The following is a 17,783-nucleotide window of genomic DNA, read 5'->3' as shown; positions in this document are numbered from 1 at the left end:
TCAGGAGGAGATATAAATGTAGAAAGTATTTTATCTTGGGTATAATAAATGTTAAAGATACCAAGTTATTTTAAACCTCGTTTTACTCCATTTCTCAAGCAGCAAACAGACAAACAAGTCAAGTTTGCGCCTGCAAGTATAACTGATCCCGCACGTAGTTCAAGACCAAGGCAACTCATGATAAAAGTAGAATAAGCTCTGATCACTAATCTTAATGCAAAACACATCTCCTGGAGAAGATGTATGATGCTGTGTATTAAAGGCAAGGAGCCACTACCCAGACCAGTTTTGACCTTTATTGAGATCTCATCAGTGGGAGCCAGGCTAGAAATCTTGGTATTTCTAGCAACACTTGTAGGCGCAAATTTGACTTGTTTGTCTGTTTGCTACTTGGGAAATAGAGTAAAACCAGGTTTAACATAACTTGGTATCTTTAACATTTATTATATCCAAGGTAAAATACTTTCTACATTTACATCTTCTCCTGAGATTTTTATTTAATAAGGTTAAAACACCGTATGGTAACTTGTTCTGGTAAAATATATATATGTATAAATTTTATGGGATAATATTGAGGGTGGAATCAATCGACCGTGAGATGTGGTGATTGATTCATTCAATCCAATACCCTTGGAGGGTAATGGATAGCAATGCTGTAGCTAATGAAGCTCTAACTGAGGCTCGGCTATTGCTGTTACCCTCCTGCCATGATCAGAGCTTTAATAATAGCTCAATAACCTTATCCCTACACTGTCCGCTACAGATAACGGGGAATATGAAAAGCATTTTTGCTTCGCCCCTTTAAGCCAGTCCTTATAAGGACTATAAGGGATAATATTGAGGAGAGAAAAGTATCAATCGACCGTGAGATGCGGTGATTGATTCATTCAATCCAATACCCTTTGAGGGTAATGGATGGCAATTCTGTAGCCAATGAAGTTCTAACTGAGGCTCAGCTATTGCTGTTACCCTCCTGCCATGATCAGAGCTTTAACTGCTCAATAACACCTTATCCCTACACTGTCCTCTACAGATAACGGGGAAGATGAAAAGCATTCTTGCTTCGCCCCTTTAAGCCAGTCCTTATAAGGACTATAAGGATAATATTGAATCAATCGACCATGAGATGCGGTGATTGATTCATTCAATCCAATACCCTTGGAGGGTAATGGATGCCAATGCTGTAGCCAATGAAGTTGTAACTGAGGCTCGGCTATTGCTGTTACCCTCCTGCCATGATCAGCGCTTTAATAGCTCGATAACACTTTATCCCTACACTGCCCTCTACAGATAACGGGGAAGATGAAAAGCATTATTGCTTCGCCCCTTTAAGCCAGTCCTTATAAGTATAATCAATTGAGGACCAAAAGTCCTTTTTAGGACTTCCAGGGTAACAAATGGCAATGCTGTAGCCAATGAAGTTTTAACTGAGGCTCGGCTATTGCCGTTACCCAGCCATGACTAGAGCTTTTTAGCTCAATAACACTCCATCCACAGATTTTCTTCATTCGGATGACGGGATAAAGATTCAAGGACTCAGTCCATCGCCCAGTTCTTTTAAGAACTTAAGGATAATCAATAGAAGGATGGTGAATCTTTCGACCTGAGATGTGGTGATTGATTAATACCCTTATGGCAATGCTGAACCAATGAAGTTTAACTGAGGTTCGGATGTTGCTGTTATCCCCTTGGGTGATGAGATATCCTTGGAGGTTAACGGATGGCAATGCTGAACCAATGAAGTTTAACTGAGGTTCGGCTGTTGCTGTGACCTCCTTGGATAATGAGTTTCGAGAGTTTGCTCTCTTAAGGTTTTTGCATTAAGGGAGCAATTTGAGTCTCCGGGGAAAGTGTTCTCCAGCACGGCCCGGTGAAGGCTTTGTCGGTGAATTATTTTCTTCGGAATTTGAGCGGTTCTGCTCGGTGGTTGGGGAGCCCATCACTGAGTGGAACCAACGCTGAGATAGGGATGGTCTTTCGCCCACTATGTAGTGGCCTAGAGATCGTCCGATTTTTTGAGATATCACCTTTACTTAAACAGTCGGTGATTGATTCATTCAATCCAATATCTTTGGAGGGTAATGGATGCCAATGCTGTAGCTAATTGAAGTTCTAACTGAGACTCGGCTATTGCTGTTACCCTCCTGCCATGATCAGAGCTTTAATAGCTCGATAACACTTTTCCCTACACTATCCTCTACAGATAACGGGGAAGATGAAAAGCATTCCTGCTTTACCCCTTTAAGCCAGTCCTTATAAGGATAAGGGATAATCAATTCTACTTGATCTAGTTGGTGCTACCCTCCTGTCCGCACTAATTACTTAGTTTATATCTATAATATTTTATATCTATAATATTTTATATCTATAATATTTTATATCTATAATATATATCTATAATATTTTATATCTATAATATATGTTCATATTATTTACTGACTGAATTTCAAGAATTAGAAAAACAACGAATTTTAATTAATACACAACATGTTTCGTCGGAATGCCGACTCCTGCAAGACTGAGAACATTAAAAGCAAATATAAAAACACTATAAAGAAACATTGTAGCACTACAAAACAGACTATGAACTGGAATTAATTTTGAACTGAAGCTACATTCCGGGTTAAAGTTCTATTTCAAGGCACCTGCGATCGTGTGACTTCACGAGTGCGCCAGTATCTGATAGCAGAGCCACATGAGTCTGGCAAATTATAACTAAGGTTTCTGTTTATGTGATAAGAGGTCCAGGAAAATTTCTTTATACTAAACTATGAGACATTCTACCTCGTCGTGACACAACATCGAACATTCATGTTCGATGTTCTGGCCCAGTTTATTTCATGTTGGCGGTCTTCACTATTTGTGTCCACTGAGAACAGGATATGGTTGGTTCCACTATAAGCAATTTCCCTCTGATGTTCTTCGAGACGCAGGAGGATGGACTTCTTAGTTTGGCCATAATATGGTTTCCCCCGGTCACATATTATTTTATATACACTTGGAAAGTGGAAATGGTTGTGAGCCTGTTTTGTTGGCTTAGAATTGATCTGAGTTTAGAAAGAGTGGAAAAGTACGTTTTTATATTAAATGTTTTCAATATTCTTCTTAGTTTCTGGGAGAACGAGCTGATGTACGGTAAAGAGATATAAGCTTTGGAGTTGTCCTGTGTCTCTGCGTTGTTTTGAGGACGTCGGTATAGTTGTTTATTAAGAGTTTTTGAAGAGTAGCCATTAGTTGTGAAGGTTATTTTTAAATGTTGTAGTTCAGTTTTTAGCTCCTCCTTATCTGACAATACAGTCCTGGCACGATGAGCCAGAGTGGAGATGATACCTAACTTCTGTGCTGGATAGTGGTGTGAGGACGCATGCAGGTATCTATCCGTGTGCGTTGATTCTCTGAAGATCGAGATTTTTATGGAGTCAGACATCTTACTATGTTTGACGTCTAAAAACGGCAGAGAACCATTTTCTTCGAAATGTCGATGGTAAACGTAATGTCTGGGTGGAAGTTTTTTAAATGATTTAAGAAACAAACCTGAAGATTATCTATACTTTATTCCCAAATAAGGAATACGTCGACCACGTAAAGGAACCAGATTTTAAGTTTAAGTATAGCAGTAGAGATTGCCTTTTCTTAGAAATCCACAAAAAATGTGTTGGCTAGTATTGGAGAAATGGGGCTGCCCGTCGCTAATCCCCTATTTTGTTTATAAATTTTTTCTTCAAACTAAAGTTGCCTGAATTAAAACAATATGACAGCAGAGCAAACATCCTTTTTGAAATCTTGTTATTTAAAATATTAAGAACCTTTTGACTTTGAATATTTGTAAACAGTGCCACCACCACGTCAAAGTATCGCCATGATATCTGAATTCTTGAGCTTTATATTTTTAATTTTAGAGGCGAAGTCGTTTGAATTTTTGATATAAGAAGGAGATTTTCCTGCAAAACCTTTTTAAGGATGATGCTAGATATTTTGATAACCTATATGTAGGTGAGTCAATACTATCAACAATTGGCCTTAGTGGAGAATTTTCCTTGTGTACCTTCGGAAGACGTATAATCTGGGGATGAGCGGATATAAAGAACGAAGAGAAAGGCGGATTTTCCTTGAAAATTTCATGGTCTTTTTTAAAAGGTTGTTGGTTCTGTTATCTATCTCTCTCTCGTTGGGTCTCTCTCTAGCTCTGAGTATGTAACTGACTCTAATAACGTTAAGAGTTTGTTACGGTAATCTCGTTACCCAACGAGAGAGATACATAATTTGGGTTGCAGCTGGATGAGTCAACAGATAATAATAATGATGCTCACTTGATTTGCTATACACGGTTTATAGATGGTAATAACATTGTAGGAGACCTTCTCCTTTGTAAAAGTATCACTGCTGGTACTAAGGCTGAAGAATTGTTCGAGATCCATGCTACTTTTATATCCGAAAATAATTTGAAGTGGACTAAGTGTGTTGGTGTCTGTACTGATGGTGCTCGTTCTATGTCCGGCTGTTATGGAGGATTGCAGGCACATATTCTTAGCAAAGCCCCTGATGCATTTTGGACCCATTGCGTTATTCAGAGGGAAGCACTCGGGTCAAAATATCTGAGTCCTACATTGAACCAGGTCTTAGAATACGTAGTGAATGCAGTAAACTTTATAAAAACTCGGCCGTTAAAGGCAAGGTTTTTCAAAAAAAACTATGCTGGGATATGGGATCCGAGCACACGTCTTTGTTGTACTACAGCACTTCGCGATGGATCTCTCGTGGTAATATTTTGCCTCGTATGTTTGAACTGCGACAGGAAATTTATATTCTTCTTAAAGAGGAAGACCACAAGTATATCGGAAATTTTGCGAATGAAGATTTTCTCGTAAAACTAGCATGCTTATGTGATATTTTTGAAAAGATGAATGCTCTGAATTTCTCGTTGCAGGGATGCAACATGCACCTTTTAAAGTTGATTGAGAAAATTTCAGCTTTTATTAAAAAACTAAAACCATGGAAAAGAAAAATGAATGAAGACGGAGGCAAAAAATGTTTCCCCTTGTTGGAACAGTTTTTGACCTCCAATGGAGTTGATTTCTCTTGAGGTATGAAATCCATTTTTGAAGAACACCTTATCACGTGATTTGAGAAATATTTTCAAAATTATAATGTCGATAAATTTGCATGGATTCAAGATCCATTTAATGCCAGTGCTAAATCTGAATTTTCTGCTGCAGACGAAGAGAATCGTATTGAGTTGTGTTGCGACAATTTAGGGACGCTGCTAAATAAAATTTAGCAGCATCGAATTAACTGAATTTTGGATATCAGTAAAACATGAATATCCCCATCTGAGCGAAGAAGCTCAGATAATTTTAATCCCATTTGCGACTTCTTATTTGTGCGAAGCTGGATTTTCGTTGGTCGCTGTGATAAAAACTAAGTATCGCCGAAAATCAATGTGGAGAAGGAAATGAGGGGGGCTCTATCCAGTATGATTCCAAGATTTGAGAAAATGTAGTGATCAACAGGGTCATCCATTCCACTAATCGTAATTAGTTGAATTTGTTCAATTAATTTTTTTATGACTTTATATATATGGTTTATTTATTTTTACCTAACCCTTTAATTAAAAAAAAATTATTCGCTATTTCTCAAAGTGTACTTGTTAGAATTTGACATAGGGCGCCTTGGCAAAACCTGGATTCAGCTAGGGTGCCAAGAATCGAAAACGTTTGGGAACCACTGACATAAATAGTAACCTTAGTTACAATTTACCAGACTCATTTTGCTCTACTATGAGATACTGGCGCACTCGTGAACGCTCGCAGATGCCTAACAATAGAACCTTATCCCGGAACTGTAGCTTCATTTCAAACTTAATTCTAGTTCATAGTCTGTTTTGTAGTGGTACAATGTTTCTTTATGGTGTTTTTATATTTGCTTTTAATGTTCTCATACTTGAAGAAGTCAGCATTCCCACGAAACATGTTGTGTGTTAATTAAAATTAACTGTTTTTCTAATTCTCGGAATTCACTCAGTAAATAATATGAACATATTTACACAACGGATAACAAGTTTTTGAGACTGTTTATGCCCGTTCCTCTTAATGTTATGTTACACTCTCCTCCCTCCTCCCCCAAACTTATGAGCACTGCTCAAAAGCAGGTTATTATTAAGCCTATTTACAGTATATATAAATAACAACATTTATTAAAGAAATATAAAAATATTTGTTTGTGAACGTCCTAATTTCTTTTTACTATATATATATATATATATATATATATATATATATATATATATATATATATATATATATATATATATATGTGTGTGTGTGTGTGTTTGTGATCGTCCTATTTTTAGAACCTAATGTGACAATTGACAATTATTCTTTAAGGGTGAAGCAAAATGCTTTTCATATTCCCCGCTATCTGTTGTGGTTACAGTGGGGGTAAAATTTACGAGCAGTTTGCTCGCCCTGAATGGGCATGGAGATTATGTATCGCTATAGGAGGCTAATATAGTTTTGGTCTTCTATATTTAAATATGTCCGTTGGCTCGTATGCTGCAGCTTGTTGAACCAAATCGTTGGGATGTGTGGACGTCTTTAGAAAAAATTTGGAAGCTAAGGAATGTAGATAAGAGAGAATATAGGGAATATTTATGTCTCTGTGGAGTTGGCTGTTTCTAACATACCACGGGGCGTTCAAAATCATTCTCAAGCACTTGTTCTGCACTTGCTGTATCTTAATAATGTTAGTATTAGAGGTGTGGCTCCAGGCTGGAGAGGCATAGGTGATTATAGGACGAATCGTCATCTGGTATAGCTGCAATTTGATTCTGTTGCTGAGTTTGCTATTTCTATTAATTAGCGGGTAGATCTGAGCTATGGCTTTAGATGCTTTTGCACATGCAGACTTGATATGTTGGTTGAAAGATAGCTTTTTGTCGAGAATCACACCCAGGTAATTTGTTTTTTCTGCCAGGGAATTTTAGTATTGAATAGTAACACATCTCCTGCAGGAGACATTGGCCGTTTTGAGAAGAGAACCGCTGAGCTTTTCAGGGGGTTGACTTCCAATCTCCACTTGGAGAACCAACCCTCCAGCTTTAGAAGATTTTCTTGAAGCTTTCTGGTAACGAAGTGGGGTCTGAGAGATCTGGTTAGTATTGCCGTATCGTCCGCATACAGTGCTAAAATGGAAGTCATCGGATTGTGTGGGATGTCTGACATGTATACAGAAAACAGCAATGGAGCCAGTAGAGATCCCTGCGGCACTCCAGCAATGATATGGCGCTGGGACGATGTAGAACCGTTAATTTTAACTTGGATTGATCTATTCTGAAGGTATGAACGGATTAAGAACCAAATGTGTAATTGAACTGAGTTTTATAAACTTTCGTATCTAAACTTATTTAAGGTGCAATGATAAAAATTTATCTTTTCTAATAATTTTTAAATATATGCAGAAAATTCAGAATATTTCTATTTTATTTTAAATTTTTTATTGTAATGTATAATATTTGTTAAATATATCATGAACGATATTGAATAACTTTAAAATCGTCATTTTTTCCTTCTCTTTTGGTGAATTACCTGTAACTTTAAATTTCGAAAAACATTCACCTAGTTAGTTGCTAGAACTTCTTTACGTTAGATGTTTAATGTTATGGCGTGTGAGTGGAGAAAAGTTCGAAAATACTCTCGATTACTAACAATATCAGGTTGGGTTAGCTGGAATTCCAGCCCCTGCTATTAAGGCTATGTAAACTACAAGTTCCTGTATTCGGATCTGGAAGGTTTGTGCGTTTTGAAGAAAGAAACTGGAACAAATTTCCGGTTGATAAAAACCGATTTCTTTTCCCTCTTCCTACGTGATCAGTTAATTCACATTTCACTTGACAGTCGTTTCATAAAAGTTCCTGGCGCTTTAGAGAAGATTCTAACTGTAGATCTTTCAACCGAAGCCCATAATCAGTCACTGTTAAGATTAAGTTTTAGAACCGCATGTCCAAAAAAATAAAATAAAACAGGTAGGGAAAAAGAGAAGAAAATTACACCAAAAAAGTATTAGATAAATTGAAGTTATTGTTGGAAACTCCAGAAAATTTCAGACCAGAATTTAAGTATCAGCAAAGACTGAGAATTGATTTTAGCATTGCGCAGACAATTGAGTTACAGGAGATGAGAGCAAACGTGTCTGTAGCACAGTCGGTAGCATTGAAGCCCTCTGGTTGGAGAAACCTAAGTTCGAGTTCCTTTCAGTTCACGACAAAATATTGTAAGTACATTTCAAGTGAGGTTGTGATAGCCTATCAGCTACAAAGGACGAGTGACCAGCATATTCCTCTTCCATAACACCAATATACAAAACGACACCCACCCACTCACAGACACGCGAAATATTTGAGACAGATTTAACTTCTTCTCATCGGTTCAATCCAGGATTTAAAAATCCTGCTTATTTGATTGCCGCAGGCCATTGGACCTGATACATAAACGAATAAGCAAAGATTGGATGGAAGATTGTATAACTCGAAAAACATTACTAGCTCTAAGCGGAACTTGCTTAAATGTGGTATACAACTCTCTGATATTTGCTTTTCATATTCCAGGGGGTTAGAGGAATCAAGTTGAGGTCATTAAATAAATAAATGTGTGTGTGTGTGTGTGTGTGTGTGTGTGTGTGTGTGTGTGTGTGTGTGTGTGTGTGTGTGTGTGTGTGTGCGTGCGTGTGTGTGTTTTAGAGAATTTCTCTTCAGTACACATTTATGTATATCATGTTTAAGAAATTTCAGAGACCGAATTTTTATCTTTAATGATCATAAATTAGGTCTTATTATGTGCTCACAGATATAATTTGGAGCAATACCGTCGTTTTCTGTGGTGGAAATGTTATATGCAAGATTAATAAATATCTTATGGTGAGAATCTATCTTAATAATGCATTTTTAGTCCTTCTCTTAAAATGTATCTTCTTGTAATCTGAAAGTATCTTAAAATCGACTACTAATATGTCATTCTAATTCCAATCTTGATGTAGTGCCTCAACTAGTAAATGTATGCTTTTCTCTTCAGAGAATAATCGCACGCACACAAACACAGAAACAGAGACGTGCTGATTTAGGTTTCTTTGTGGGGTGTTTACTAAAGATAAATTTAGTGGGCAAGCAGGATGCTCGACGAAACAGCTAAAGACACGTTAAGATTAATTTTACTTGAAGTAGAAAGAAGCAGTAATAAAAGTGCCTCTAAAGAAAACTCTGTGGAGACAATTTAACAACTTTTGATTCTTGCTTAATCAGTTAAACTTCAAGAATACAAATAACTTTAAAATATAGCTGGAGAAATAGAGAGAGAGAGAGAGAGAGAATTCTTTGTAGATGATTCAAATATAATTACGCAGCAAATAAACATGTAAAGTATCTTGAAAAAAAAATCTTTCTAATTTGTGATTACTACCGAAGAGATTGAGAATAAGAAGCAGCGTCTTACGTCTATAAATTTGTGTGTGTGTGTGTGTTCGTTTCGTCTGTTTTGAGGAAAGCAAAACTGAAGTCTTTCCAACCAGAGGATATCGGCGATACTGCGCCAGAGAAGAGGAATACCATCATCAAACCGTTAGCCAACTCAAGATACTAAATGAATGATAGGCTTACAATCTATTCCTAGATGGAATTTTCATTAAAATATCTTCCACACATTATTGAAAGTTCCTTCTATTATAAATGTTTCTGCAAGTTCCATCTCATTTCACAGTGAAGTCAACTAAATGAAAAGAATTAACTTTCCCATCCATAGTCGTTGCTACGGTAACGATTTTTTTTCTGTTTTGCTCATATCACCTTTCTGTAAAGGGAAGTTCAAAAATCAGGGCAAGTACTTAAGACTGTTCCAGCTGGACTACGATGCGTTTATCCAAGTGCACGGAAGGAGTCCACTTGCGTTCCATATATCCTTAAGAGAACGCCAAGGTACGCATTTCATTCAGTGAGGACAGATATTTATGAAGGTGTCTGTGATTACGAACTTACTGTGTTTCGAAGCAGGAAATTAAACGCTCATAAAAGACTTTTTTTATCCTGTTTACCAGGCTAACATTCGCTGTTTAGTGTCCTTTCTTATTTATCTTTTCACGATTATAATCTCATGCAAAGTAAGAACAATTCGATGCAAAGCCTTCTGACGCAGTTTTGCTGCTGAAGTTGATGTCACATATAAAAGTTGCAAGTGCATAAAATCGGTCGGCACCAATCTCGTTTTCATCAGTAGCAGAAGAAAATTAAAGCAAAGATAAATCCGGCTGGAAATTGGCACTTTGCCAAAAACAGCAACCAATGTTGAATTACATCAACTTTGTCGTTTGTTTTATGTATATATATATTCGTTTTCCTCTTTATTTTAATGTCAAAAGTTACAAATATGTTGTACAACTTTTAATTATAAACCAAAATGCTCGGAATTCAATTCCGGTACTAATTATTCAAGTATGAAATTTAATTTCGCGTGATAAAAATACTACATGCATTCTCTTTCTGTATCTGGAATCCGCAAACAATGGTTTCATTTTCTTGATTTAGACCTTGTTTTAATTAGATTTCTTGTTCGTACTGTGAAATTAATTAATGCAGTAGAAACCTTTGATGTTCAAAGATTTGCACTGTATTAATTTCAAAAGCGAGAGCTTTGAAAGAAGAAAAGGCGGTAGTTTCCATGTTTCTTTTCCTAGAATAAAGAGGAATGAAAGACTTCTTTATGTTTAAGAAGTAAATTCACAGTGATACTTTCATTTCTATTTTTTTGGTTTATTTACAGATGCTAGTTGCATATTCTTCTGCGTACATGCTGGTAGCGCTGAGTATCGAACGTTATGATGCTACTCACTCATCCTATGAATGTCTGCTGTAGTAATAGTCTTTACATCAATTCATAAATAGAATTGTATAACTCCACCTATCGTTAATATATCTAAAGTAGTAAGTAATCTTTCTATCTGAAATATTAAGTAACCTCTCAACTTTCTATTAAGTAACCTCTCAACTTTCTATTAATTCATAAATTGAATTGTATAACTTCAATAACTTCATTATTTTTAATATACAAATGCTTACTTTTAAATTCTCTATATAAAAACTAAAATGGTGTCTTAACTTATTCTAATATTCTATATAATACATTTTTATTTTCATTATAATTCTTTATTATTTTGATTCATTTATTATAATACTTTATTATATTATATATTATTATCATCATTAGTCAATAATGTCCCCTAACTATTCATAGCCTGGGAATGAAAGGCAAGAAGTCTAACTTCCATTGTTGCCTTTGAAAGATCTATAATACAAATGCAGTAAATAGATTTTTTAAAAAAATCAAAACTCTGTTAACTTTTGGTTTACACTACAATGTGAAACAAGCTTGGTTACTTCTGAAGTTTCTAGCCCGGAGGAAATTCATCACTGTTATAAGAGGGGTTTCGATAAAAAAGCAATAAAACGAGAAAGTTCTTTCTGTACATTTAGAAAGATAACCTCAGACTTTTTAACAGCAGAGACTGGAAGCACCTTAACAGCAGCAACGAGAGAAGGAAAAAAATACTCAGCTTGCGAGACTCGCAGTAAATCAAAAATGAAATCTTGAAGGTATTAAGAGAAGGTACGCAATACGTTTGGGAACGGAAATCTTAGAAACTCTTAATTTAACGGTTGGTTGTCAACGGAAGAAAGGATGTAGGTGAAGAAGTCTCAGATTAGTGGAAACCAAAAGTTTTGGCAGCGATCGTATGAAAAAAAAAAAAAAATTGGAAAGTATTGCAAACAATATCTTTGGGAGTCTCGAGGTTGCGGTTTGCGAATGTGCAATAACAACATTATTAATCAATAACAGATTCTAATATTTTTTAATGTGGATTAATTCGGAGAATCCTACAGCGAGGTACTGGATATATAAAAAGATGCATCGAATGGAACAGATGTGTGATGCATCCGAAATCGACCGCCATTTTTTTTTCGGGCAATTTTAAAGCGGCACACATTTGATTTATGTTCGATTTAAATGTAGAGGGAAGAGCGTGCATTGCTACAGACACCCAAGAAAAGAAAAGAAAGCCGAGCTAGTTGTATCGAACTGACTTTTACCATAATGTCTTCTGCTTATTTATGAGCTCAACTGTACATGATGCGACACAAATGGGCATAGTATGGTAAAGAAAGGTCTTATCTGATTAAGCAATAGGAAAACGATATTTCTTTAGGCTAAATATGACATAAGTTTGGATAAAGAAAATGAGTACTCAGATAATGTAACAGACAATTTAAGCCTCCAATTACTATTTGCGATATCTGTTATAAACCTGATTTAAATATATACAACCTTTTGAATTTAAAATGCAGCGACTAGGACCAGCCAATTTATACTGATGTTCAAAGTTTTACGGTATATTTTGTTTAGAATTTTATAGTTGGAATTAATATTAAGTATTGAAAATTAGAAATTATAATAAAAAGCAGTATGCAATATAACTTTAACAAACCCCAAAATTATGTGAATATGCTAAAATATGCTGATGCTTTTATTTTCTAAAATCATGGGAATGTACATAAATTGTCCGAACTGCAGCAAGTTATGAATCCTCGTGTGGATGGCAATTCTGTAGCCAATGAACTTTTAACTGAAGCTCGGCCATTGCTGTTACCCTTCTGCCGTGATCAGAGCTCATAGCTCAATAACATTACATCGTCTTGTTAAAAATGCATTGTCCTCTACAGATAACGGGGAATATGAAAAGCATTCTTGCTTCGCCCATCTAGCCAAAAAAAAAAAAAAAAAAAACAAGTTATGAAACCCGTGTGGTTTTTACGAGGCGACTAAAATGGGGACCCAGGAAGGGTAATGGATAGCAATGCTGTAACCAATGAAGTTTTGAGGCTTGACTATTGCAGAGCTTATAGCTCTATATTATCCCATCCATACATTGTTTTCTACAGATAACGGGGAATATGAAAAGCATTCCTGCTTCACCCATCTAGCCAAAAAAAAAGCAAGTTATGAAGCTGTTTTAGAAGCATAAGTCATAAATAAATTCATAAGTCCTGAAGTATTTAAAATAGAAATCGCTTCAAGGCATTAATCCGGTGGGTTAACATAACGAAGAATATTAAGTATTCTTTCTTAAGCAGATGTAGTGACTTAAGTTTCAAAATTTACCAGAGAACTAAGGATAATGTAACTTCGGCATCGGAGTTGCTTTGGATATATGATAATGGGCACAGAGTATCCAATTATGTTACGTTTTTATCCAATAAAATTATGTTAATGTTTTCATATTTCACGAGAAAAACAAGCAAAACGAACTTCAGAAATCCTTTTAGATTTTCTGCTAATGAACACACTTCCTTCCTGTCTTCAATTAGAATTATTTTGGTTTTTCTTTACCTACAACATTATTGAAATCACTTTAATATTCAGCTACAAAGTACAGAGCGCACATTAACCGATAGCTCTTGATGATCGTGTTATGTTTTCCATAATTCTCTGTATGCGACCAACCAAACGTCATCACTCTATTCATAGTTATAAAGATAAAGGAAACAGTCAGAAACGAATATAAAATATCAGCATGGATGGAATGTTGTGAATGTAAGCAGCTGATAAATTTGCAGCGAATAATTTTAACAAAATGTTAGTTTTTTAATTTCTGTTACCCTTTTTTTTTTCTTTATTTTTTTGTATTCAAAGGGAAGAGAGCTCGCCTTCTGGTGGCTTCTGCATGGGGAACCAGTGCCGTGTTCTTAGTGCCATCTATATTCCTATTCAACAGCGATGAACTCATCAAAGGTCGTTCGCAGTGCTGGATTGATCTTGAAGAATGGGAATGGAAACTTTACCTCAACCTCGTAGCGGTGTCATTATTCTTTATCCCGGCAGTGATCATCTCTGCGTGCTACAGCATCATCTTGTATACGATATGGAGTAAAAGCAAGACCATGAGTTATCCCAAACTGTCCAAATCTACAATCGCCAACTGTAAGTAATCCTTTCGATATATAATAGCTTGTCGAGTTTCGTAGCTAATTTAACAGACTAATTTATTAACTTTTTTTGACTTTATTTTCCATTTTCTAGATGTTATTCACTAATTTCTGTTGATGTTGATGACGTCAAAATTTATATAAAGAAAGATACAGAGCGACAGAATCTTTCTTTCCTAGAATTGTTAATCTCTGTTTTGTGAGCGCACATTTGCGTGACATCCAAACAGGTGTAATTAAAAAGACAAAGGTAAAGGACCTATAAATAAGGGTCCTTTGTGTTGTTCGTAAATAAGGTAGACAACGCTGCACATGCGTTGTCTAGCCAATAATAATATTTTTATCCAGTTTTATTATAGCAAGTTCCAAATATGGTAAAACTTATTAAAATAATAAAATATTATGGATATTGATTAAAAATGCATTATACATGCAAGTCTAATGCATTAATTCAAATTGATGACTATTAAAATAAGTATAAGTTGATGCACCTTTTTATTATTTGTGTATGAGAAATATATGATTTCAGCACATTCCACCTTGATATTAATATTAATAATATATTATTAATATATTATACTAATTTTTAAAGGGATTATTTTATTTATTATAATAATATTATTATTAATATTATAATAATTTTTTAAAGGGATTATTTATTTATTTATTTATTTTTTAGTATTTTTTTTATTGATCTCTCAAATATTTAAATCATCTTGAGTAACATTCAGTATGTTATTTTACAAAATTCAGCACTAATTGCTACATATAATGAGTTTTCGATAATGATAACATGGTTTTTTGCTATTTCTAAAATAACAATCACAGTAATAATTTACAATTAAATAGTTCAGAGTTACACAAGTTAAATCACTTGCAGTTGATTCTATGCGCTTCCGTCTCAGTGTGTTATCTCCGATTGTTCACCTGTGACGGCTCAATTTGTTAACAATTGCAGAATAGATAGTCTGCAACATGACATCTTATCACAACGCATCTTTCAAACTTACACACTAGCACACTGCATCATATTCGTCCAAATTATACAGGTTACAAACACATGACTCGTTACTGTGTATGTATGTGTGTGTGTGTGTGTGTGTATATATATATATATATATATATATATATACACACACACACATGCTTACTTTTTTTCTTATGACATTACAACGCAGCTTCATTTTTAATTCAATGGAGTGTTCTGAAACTGATGTATAGCAGATTTCCAACATCCATTCAATCCATCCAAAACGAATTAATCAAACTTGCTTCTCCTGTTCCACTTTGATTTCCTTTGCATCCAAAATATTATATATTTTTAAAATTATTTTAACATTATTATTGTAGGTTATATTGGGGGGGGGGGATTGTATGTTCCAACCTATAATCTTATAACTTATAATTTTATAACGCTAATGTATAAAGTGTATAGAATACTAGGGGGGAGGCTCATCCCCCTGACGCCTACGCCTCCCCCCGCGTTCCGGACTGGTAGGCCGGTTCTCTCCTTGAATTCTCCTTGAATTCTGATAACTCGAATTTTGAAGACTCGACACTCAGGGTAGCCCCTGAGTTTCAAAACGTTTCAAATAACTTGACAAAAAACGTGACACAAAAACGTTACAAAAAAAGGCTTATCATTTTATATTATAGAGTAGATAATCTTATAGGCCATAATCGTTAATAATAACTTTTGAACAGTATAATTATTATTATAATTATACAGTTATAATTACCGAATAGTACATTTTAAAAAAGAACACAAAAAGACCTTTTGATCTGCTAGCTATGCTTTCTACAATCCGTTGCTTTGGTGGGATTAATTTAGAAACGTATGTAGCTCCTGTACAGTAGAATAATCTTATAATGTTGCTCATTTGTGCGATCGTAATCTTTTAAAATGGCATACTATGTTTATATTGCAACAAAAATCTCATAAATGCGACTTAACTTTTTCTTATGATATTATAACGCAGCTTGAATGTGGGACCGTAACAAGATGCTTTGTCGTTATCTGCGCTGTAAGTATTAGGCCCAATAGCTTGTGAATAACGGCGAATTAATTTTGTTTCGTCATTTGATTAATGATGCAAAAAGGAAATTAATCATATCTGAGGTGTTTGCAAATTGCGTGTATTCTCTGGCAGATTTGTTTGTCTTGAGCGGAGGTGGGGGGGGTGCTAAGTTGCTGGATACAAGACTGCCTAAATCATTTGTATATTTTCCTGTACGCTGTTAGTATAGAGACCTTGCGGCTGTGCACTATATTTCCTACCAGAAATGAATACAGATCTTGGCAAGGATCCACTATCGCCAATATTTCTTGCCGAGCAGGAAGCCATTTTGCTTCTGTTACGTGTTTAACCCACGGATGACGCTTTGTTATGATTTCCTATGTCAACTATCGCACATCTGCCGCTTTAGTAGCACGAAACCTCTCGCTAACTGGACCGTTCAAACAGGGTCACATCTCGTTCACTCGTGATTGCTGCAAACAGCGAAGTAAATTATCCAGACACGGTGCCGACACTCGGGAAACGGATGTGCGATATGTCGGCAAACAAAAGTCACGCAGCTGCTCCAAGCTCATAATAGGTTCAGGAGTCACCGATACTTCCCACGGTGGCACTTTTGGCATGTTAGTTATACTAATGGGGGTAATTACGTCTGCGGCTCCCTGCAAACCTCCAAAGACGGGTGCTGCTCGCCGATAAGGGACAATATTTGTGGATTACTGTCGAATTGTTTGACGCTGAAAATTTATCTTCGGTCAAGGTTGGATAGGGAGGGGGGAGAAGGTTGAACCATTTTGACGAAATCAGATAAACTGGATCGAGTGAATGAATTTCCTTTTGGCGCTGAGACATGCTTTTGTTTACCTTTTTTATATACGTTATTATTGTGAAGAGGTGCTCACGTGATATTTCTTTCTGCTTTTCTAGGCAGTCGCGACAAGCCGAAATACCACGAAAACGATGTGGACAGAAAACGAGCGAGTTCCCGGGGAATAATACCCAAGGCCAAAATCAAAACTGTCAAGATGACCTTCGTGATTGTATTTGGTAAATAGAGAAGGACATTCTTAATATGACTAATTGGTGATGTGACTGACGGTTTTAATTTTGAATAAACACCTTTAATGACACTCTTAATTAAATTCAGTATACATGAAACCCTTTGGTCGGAAAGACCAAAAAAGCTTCGATTCCCGTCCGTGACGTGAATCGTGACTTGACCTTTATCTAGTCTCTTTCGACGAAAGGTGACTTAGCTGGTCTTATACGAAGGTAGGGGATTTTTTCACCCGGAAACTCGGGCTTTTTGTCCCCCAGAACAAGCAAACCGGTCCCGTGAACACACACACACACACACACATACACACACACACACACACACACACACACACACACACGGATCTATAGTCATAAATGCTTCATTCCCCCATGAGGGGACTCAACTCGCCGCAATGGGGACGGAGGAGAAAAAGGAGGAAACTCCATACGAATAAATAAATAAAATTATTTATCCTCTGCTGGAGTCCGCATTTCGTCTAAGATCTGCTACAGGTCTAAGGACACATTCGGCAGAGCAAAACCAGTATTGCTGTGACGACGTATATCCAGAGCATGGCCCCTCTGAACAGCGCCGCCAACCCCATCATCTACTGTATTTTCTCTACGCACATCTGCCGTAATCTCAGACAAGTAGACGTGTAGATGTCCAGCTATCTTCCTTCGGTGCAGGACAGTCGTTCTCAAAC

General features: G+C 36.1%; 1 protein-coding gene across 1 annotated transcript in view; it reads left to right on the top strand.

The window, feature by feature from the left end:
- The window catches only part of LOC150105069 (cardioacceleratory peptide receptor-like), a 56,169-nt gene that overhangs the window by 15,711 nt on the left and 22,675 nt on the right, over nt 1-17,783 (top strand). The window contains 5 exon segments of the mRNA XM_090395110.1: nt 8,821-8,911; nt 10,803-10,884; nt 13,728-13,979; nt 16,966-17,083; nt 17,541-17,735. Coding sequence (XP_090251236.1) covers nt 8,821-8,911; nt 10,803-10,884; nt 13,728-13,979; nt 16,966-17,083; nt 17,541-17,735 — 738 coding nt within the window.

The sequence above is a fragment of the Typopeltis vanoorti genome, chromosome 7 (genome assembly GCF_054136105.1).
Source record: "Typopeltis vanoorti isolate ZY-2024b chromosome 7, IOZ_Tvanoo_1.0, whole genome shotgun sequence".
In the NCBI taxonomy this organism is placed as follows: Eukaryota; Metazoa; Arthropoda; class Arachnida; order Uropygi; family Thelyphonidae; genus Typopeltis; species Typopeltis vanoorti.
Note: the sequence above shows the minus strand (reverse complement) of the source record. Positions and strands in the feature narration are given on the sequence as shown.